At 42.7% G+C, this 6,757-nt stretch overlaps 1 protein-coding gene across 2 annotated transcripts; it reads right to left on the minus strand.

Moving 5' to 3' along the window:
• Window positions 1-3,028: 3,028 nt before the first annotated feature.
• On the minus strand, window positions 3,029-5,815 carry LOC127317731 (indole-2-monooxygenase). Of its 2 annotated transcripts, XM_051348338.1 has the most exons (4): window positions 5,304-5,815; window positions 4,158-4,218; window positions 3,790-4,034; window positions 3,029-3,707 (listed from the first exon to the last, which is right to left on the minus strand). In XM_051348338.1, the coding sequence occupies exons 1-4, from the start codon at window positions 5,799-5,801 to the stop codon at window positions 3,084-3,086; spliced, it is 1,428 nt and encodes a 475-aa protein (XP_051204298.1). In that variant the 5' UTR covers window positions 5,802-5,815; the 3' UTR covers window positions 3,029-3,083. The 2 variants fall into 2 exon arrangements, with proteins under 2 accessions (XP_051204298.1, XP_051204291.1); XM_051348331.1 differs by having other exon boundaries at window positions 3,790-4,218.
• Between the last annotated feature and the right edge of the window lie 942 nt (window positions 5,816-6,757).

Here is a 6,757-nt window from a genome sequence, read left to right on the forward strand (position 1 = left end):
GGTGATCTTTGCCTAGAGAGTATCAATAAATGTTTCATCACTCTTGTGCCTAAAAAGCAATGCTGCCACCACCAATGACTATAGGCCAATCTCTCTTCTTAATTGTACTCTCAAGCTGTTGACTAAGCTTCTGGCAAATAGACTTCAGAAAGTGATCATGCAGCTAATCCATGAAAATCAGTATGGTTTTATTAAATCAAGAACAATCCAGGATTGTCTCTCTTGGGCTTATGAATATTTGCACCAATGTCACAAGTCAAAGAAAGAGCTGGTCATTCTTAAGCTGGAATTTGAAAAAGCTTTTGATAAGGTGGAACATAGCTTCATTATGCAGGTTCTAGAGCACAAGGGTTTTGGGCATAAATGGTGTCAGTGTATAAAATTGATTCTTAATTCAGCTACATCTGTAGTTCTTCTAAATGGAGTACCTGGATCTTTATTCCACTGTAAAAGAGGGATTAGGCAAGGGGATCCCCTTTCCCCTATTCTCTTTGTGTTAGCTGCTGATTTCCTTCAAACCATTGTTAATAAGGCTATGAGAGATGGGTTTCTAACCAGGCCTCTACCTTTAACCTCTTCATTAGACTTCCCCATTATTCAGTATGCTGATGACACTCTCCTCATCTTGCCTGCTGATGAGTTTCAATTGTTGTTTCTGAAGGATATGTTGATTGATTTTGGAAATGCCAAAGGGTTAAAGGCCAACTATGATAAGTCAAATTTAATTCCAATCAACATTTATGAAGAGAGGCTACAGGTGCTCCTACAGACCGTTCAATATCAGAAAGGCTATTTGCCTTTCACATACCTTGGGTTGCCCTTAAGTACAACCAAACCTGCAAAGGAATTCTTCATGCCTATCCTTCAGAGTGCCCAGAGAAGACTTTCTGCTTGTTCAATGTACCTCAGCTATGGAGATATGCTCAGACTGGTTAATTCTGTCTTGTCCTCTCTGCCAACATTCTATATGAGTACCCTCAGATTATATCAATGGGTAATTAAGGAGTTTGATAAGTATAGGAGACATTGTCTTTGGGGAAGGAAGGATTTAGAAGAACATGGCCAGCCCCTAGCTGCATGGGAAATAGTGTGTAAGCCCAAGGATCAAGGAGGGTTAGGAGTGGTGAATTTATCCACTCAGAATAGTTGTTTGCTTATGAAGCATCTGCGCAAATTTTATAATAAAGCCAATCTCCCTTGGGTGAAGCTGTTATGGGAAGTCTACTATGCCAATGCTTTGCCTCCATCCAGGTCCAGAGATATCTCATTTTGGTGGAGAGATTTCTTGAAGAGTTTATCAGATTTTAAAGGTTTGGCTAAGTGTTCCATTGGAACAGGATCTTATGTTCTGTTGTGGACAGATTCTTGGAACAATGTGCCTCTAAATATGCAGCTTCCACATCTGTATTCCTTTACAGTTAATGAAGTGGTTTCCATTCATCAAGGAAAATCTTTAGAACAACTGTCAGCTCTGTTCCATCTACCTTTGTCCAATGAACCTTTTGCTCAGTTTCAAACTCTACAAGATTTTATGATCAATCTTCCTGATAGTTCTGATTCTGATTCTTGGGAGGTTTTTGGGAGCAATATGAATTTCAAATTCTCTAAGGCATATAAGCACTTTGTTGGTCAGCATTTGGTTTGTCCTGCTATCAAGAAGTTCTGGAAAACATGCTATCATTCTAAGCACAAAGTCTTCTTCTAGCTGCTTCTGCAAGATAGACTAAATACAAGGCAGTTGTTGCAAAAAAAGAATTTTTTTCTGCCTGACTATTCTTGTGCTATGTGTGGGTATTTGCACCTAGAATCACGAACTAATTTTTCTTCACATGCCTTTTTGCTCTCATGTGCTGGCAATATTTTTTTTCCAGGATGGTCTCTTCCTGTGAATTCAGGGCAGCCCTCTTTGCGCACAGAGGTCATTGACTCACTCTCTGTTGCTATTGGAAAATCATTCTTAATGGACATTATCATCCTTGGCAGTTGGTCAATTTGGAGAACTAGAAATAATTTTCTATTCAAAGATGTCACTCCCAATTTATACAGATGCAAGAAATTATTCAAGGAGGAGTTCGCTCTCTTGGTCTTCAAGGCAAAAAGGAAATCCTATGCAGGACTTGCAGATTGGGTGAAGCTTTTCAACTAGTTTCTTTTCTGTTTTTTATTAGTTATGAGGTGCTTTTCTCTAGCACCTTGTTTAGCTGTTCTTTAGACTTTTGGACTCTTTTTATTCTTATATAAAATAAATAAAATACACAGTGGGGAAACCCACTGTTCAACCTCAAAAAAAACAGCCAGAAATCATGGCAGCGCTCAAAGCCACCATGTAGACATCTCCAAGGTGCAGCTTTCTTCCCCGCCAGCTCGCGGATCTGCAAGCATCTGCGCCATAATCCTCTCTCCCCTCGCCACCATGGCCGGCCAGAGAGAGCAGCACGACAACAACCTGCCAAATCTTGAAGAGGCAGACCCTGCACTTATTCAGAGATCTCCCGCTGACCGGAGCTCTACCGGTATTTTCCAACCACAAGAGCATGCCACAGAACTGTAGTAACGACCATCCAGCGCCATGCGGTAGCACTGGAAGGATCCAGCCCAACGGCATCTCGCCAGTCGCCACAGAGGCACACAATACTAACCCTAAACCTACACCTAGACTATACAGCTACCCCCATCTCCTCTCCGGCCGGCGAGACCAGCGGAGGAAGAGGATCGAGGCGCCGGGAGCTCACGGGTGACTCTCAAGGAAGACCGGGGAGAGAGACGGGGAAGAGGAAAAGAGCTCTCTAGTGTAGCTCCTTACAAAGTATTTTAATATATATGTAACAATAAAAACTAGTATCCATACTTGTGCCTAGAAGATCATGGCACTATTTTAAAAAAAACATTCATAACTAAATACTTTCAAAACTGATATTCAACAATTAAGAGTTGGCCATTATTACTTATTAGCAACAATATGCCGATACTTTTTGGAAGGGGGCACGCTTGACCCATCGCAAAAACAGGAACTCATAGATATTCTCAATTTAGGAGGACAAAAGAGCTTAGATTTAATTCTCGTGGCTACATGCGTGATTTTTCTACATGTGTACTTTTGGAATTAACAGTAGTTTCTCCTTCCGGCGAATGGTTAGCCCAAACACCTCTGTCATATCAATGTCTTTTATCTCAACTCCCCGTGATGGTTCCCAGTCAAAATTGTATATGAGGTTTGCCAACATAAGCTCGATATTGGTGAGCCCGATGTTTATACCAGGGCATATCCTTCGTCCTGCCCCAAACGGCAAGAACTGGAAATCATTCCCCTTGAAGTTGACGTGCACATCGTTTCCTCCTTCTACAAATCTCTCAGGTCTGAACTCTTCTGCATCCTCCCAGGAGGTCAGGTGCCTACCAATGGCCCATGCATTGACGATAACACGTGTCCCAGAAGAAATCATATATCCATCGATGTTGCAGTCAGCCATGGCAAGGTGTGGAGCAAGGAAAGGCGATACAGGATGCAGCCGAAGTGATTCCTTTATCACTGCTCTTAAGTACGCCATGTTGTTTATGTCATTTTCAGTGACAATTTTTTGTCCCGGTGGTACGATACTCCTCATTTCGTCTTGCAGTTTCCTCATCAGGCCTGGCCTCCTCATGAGCTCAGCCAAGGTGAATTCGAGGGTGTTAGATGATGTATCTATTGCAGCAAAAAATACATCCTGCAGATATCAATTAATTTGGATGATGTAAGCAATACAATAAATCAACATATAAAATATGGAAGGTATCATTAATACTTACTGTCAGGAGAGCTTTCATGTGCTCTCTTGTGAGATCATACTCATGCTGAACAGACAATAAAATATCTACGAAATCGGCATCCTTGTGATCAAAATTTGATTTTTTCTTGCTCACACGATCATTGATCACCTTGTCCAGCAGATCGGCCCATCTATTCCTCACTCTCTCAGCCTTAGCACAAATTGCCCTCCTCAGCACTCCTACTCTAGCCAAAGCCGGGAAGCATTCCTCCAAGTTGAACCCTCCTAGCACATGTGAGGTATCGTTGATGAGGTCCCGGAACAGCTTGGTCTGTCCTTCTTTTAGGAAGAAATTTCCAGACACGATGCGGCAAGCCATATTATTCGAGAATGAGTAGAGCAGCTCACTCATGTCCACCGTACCGCCTGTTGTTGCTACCTCGTTAATCTTGGCCATGGCCATGCTCACCTATGATGGAACATATTAAACTATTAGACTAGCTTACATATACTGTAGGAAACAATTAGCCGAGGACAAAAGGTGAAGTCAATTTTCTTTATTTCCTTTGTGAACACAGTTTAGTGCACAAATCATGATTTATTTTTCTGCCTAGTAATGAAATACACCATTTATTATTTACACCCATTTTATATGAAGTAATTTTTCTTTCAAATTAGCCTAAATATCGTTGAAGTCATTTTTCAGCATTGAACTAGATGTGTCGGTGGTCCAATAAGAGAATTACTGGTAAACTTGTCGATCAACCGCTCACTCACTAGTCCGGGTATTTAATCTAGGGGGTGGAGTTTTATTGAAATGTATTTTCCAAGAAGTGTTTAGTCCGGAAACTTTTTTGTAAAGTTGCAGGTATCTACAGGAGTGACATCAGCCGTGGCATAAGCCATGCGCTGATTTAATCCTCTCAAAAAATTATGAAACAAAATTGAAATATAATTGAAACGCGATTATTTTGTGAAACATATCGTGGTGTCAGGAGATTCACTTTTTACCAAAATGTTTCACAATGTTTACCTATGTATCAGTTTAGTTTCACAAAAATATCACTTATGCTTCAATTATTAGATTTATGTTAGACAAATGTCAAATGCCTCACAAATCTCAAAGCATGAACTGGACGGTGGATGTGATGCCTGTACTCGTGTTAGTCCATGCGCTCGCTCATCTCCCTCTAATCCCTACATCTCCTATCTCCAAGCCTTTTTCGACCACCCTCTCCCGCCTCCAATATCCGCATGTCATTCCATCCACCTCAAACAATAGCGCCCAAACAGCATGGCCGGCCACTACTCCCATGAAGACGCATGTATTCGCCTCCCATAACCTGGAAGAGTGGAGATTAGCGGATGCTACGATCATTAGACGTAGAGAGTAGTCCCTTTTCTTTCTCTTGGTGTAATCCCTCAATCTATTGCTTTGTGATAATTTGGAGTTCTTGTAAAAAAAATCGGTGCCTTCTATTAAAAAAAATGGTACGTACCCTCGAAAAAAAATTCAACTAACACGGCAAGAAAATGCGAAATAATCAAAATTACCTCCTCTGTGATAGCGCCGCGGAAAGACTGCACTCTTTTTGCGCTCAACAGGTGTGTGGTCATGAGCTTCCTCGCCTGCCGCCAGTACTCGCCGTATGGCGCGAAGGCGACGTCGCACGAGCCGTAGAGGATGATGTCGGCGACCACGGAGCGCGGCCGCGACGCAAAGACGCGGTCGTGCGTCCGCAGCACCGCCTCCGCGGCACGCGGCGACGACACGACGAGCGTCGGCACGGCGCCGAGGTGTAGGAGCATCAGGTCGGGACCATGCTTCCTGGCGAGGCCGCAGAGGGAGATGTGCGGGAGGGAGCCGACGAGGTGCAGGTGCCCGATGATGGGCAGAGCCGGCGGCGAGGGCGGGAGACGGTGTTCTCGCTGCTGCGCTTTCCCTGTCTTGGCCGTAAGCCAGCGATGCACAAACAGGAGGAATGGGAAGAGGAGCAACGGAAACCATGCCAGCAGAGGCGTGTCGAGGATAAGTTTCTTCACAGCTTCCATGGGAAATAAATGCAGGCGAGTATTGTTTTTGTGAACCACAAGCTCGATCTGCTGCTTTATAAGCTAGCCAGGCAGGGTAAAAAACGACACCTACTCAATCAGTGAACTTTTCCGTCCACAAATAAGTGAACACATATGTTCTCTCCGAGCCATAATAATTTTCAGATTTTAAATTAAATTTAAGAAAAGTTGACCTAATATCCTGACACTTTTAATACACACCATGAAGTGGAGCAGAAAGCGCATTGAAAATGTGGGTCATCATCTCTACTCTGTTCAATTTCTCTACACCCACTGATCTAAGTGCATATATAGAAAGTAAAAAAGACCATGTATAGAATCAATTTTCTCTTTAAAAATGCATTGAAAAAAGGAAAGTACACTTTTTCGTGGACAAATTTTAAAGCTAAACATCTACTCTCTCAATTTCTCTACACCCACTGATCTAAGTGCACATATATAAAGTAAAAAAAAAAGACCATGTGTTGAATGTTATTGGGTTTGGTTCCTGAGTGATCAGAGAGAATCAATTATCTCTTTAAAATGCATTAAAAGGGGAAAATACACTTTTTCGTGGACAAATTTTAAAGTTAAACATGCACTTATTTATGGATGGAGAGAGTACGATGTTAAGGTTACATGCATCATACACGTTGGTGCATCAACTTATGTTGGGTTTTGTGTACGTGATGTGTTAAGTTTGGACTACACATGATACGGTTGTCAAAGTTGTGCAACTTAATCTTCGTTGTTGCCCACACACACCGGCCGGTCTGCGTGAGGGTCGGCAAAGTCTTGTCTAGATCGAAATGGGTCTATGGTGATCAGCGTCAGATTTAAAGCTATCCTCCAGAGAGCGCGCGAAATTGCAGTGCGGCTGCAGACGTGGAGACTCCGGGATTGGCGATCGACGTGCGAGTCAGAAATATCAAGCAGCGCGGCGGCAGCTAGACTTG

Source organism: Lolium perenne, chromosome 1, assembly GCF_019359855.2.
Source record: "Lolium perenne isolate Kyuss_39 chromosome 1, Kyuss_2.0, whole genome shotgun sequence".
NCBI classification, from domain to species: Eukaryota; Viridiplantae; Streptophyta; class Magnoliopsida; order Poales; family Poaceae; genus Lolium; species Lolium perenne.

What these genes read in the sequence shown, in the direction of transcription:
- LOC127317731 (XM_051348331.1), bottom strand. Translation starts at nt 5,801, where the DNA reads ATGGAAGCTGTGAAGAAACTTATCCTCGACACGCCTCTGCTGGCATGG. An exon ending in GCGGCGCTATCACAGAGGAG is followed by an intron (nt 4,219 to 5,303) that starts GTAATTTTGATT and finishes GTTCCATCATAG; the next exon opens with GTGAGCATGGCCATGGCCAA. An exon ending in ACATGAAAGCTCTCCTGACA is followed by an intron (nt 3,708 to 3,789) that starts GTAAGTATTAAT and finishes TGATATCTGCAG; the next exon opens with GATGTATTTTTTGCTGCAAT.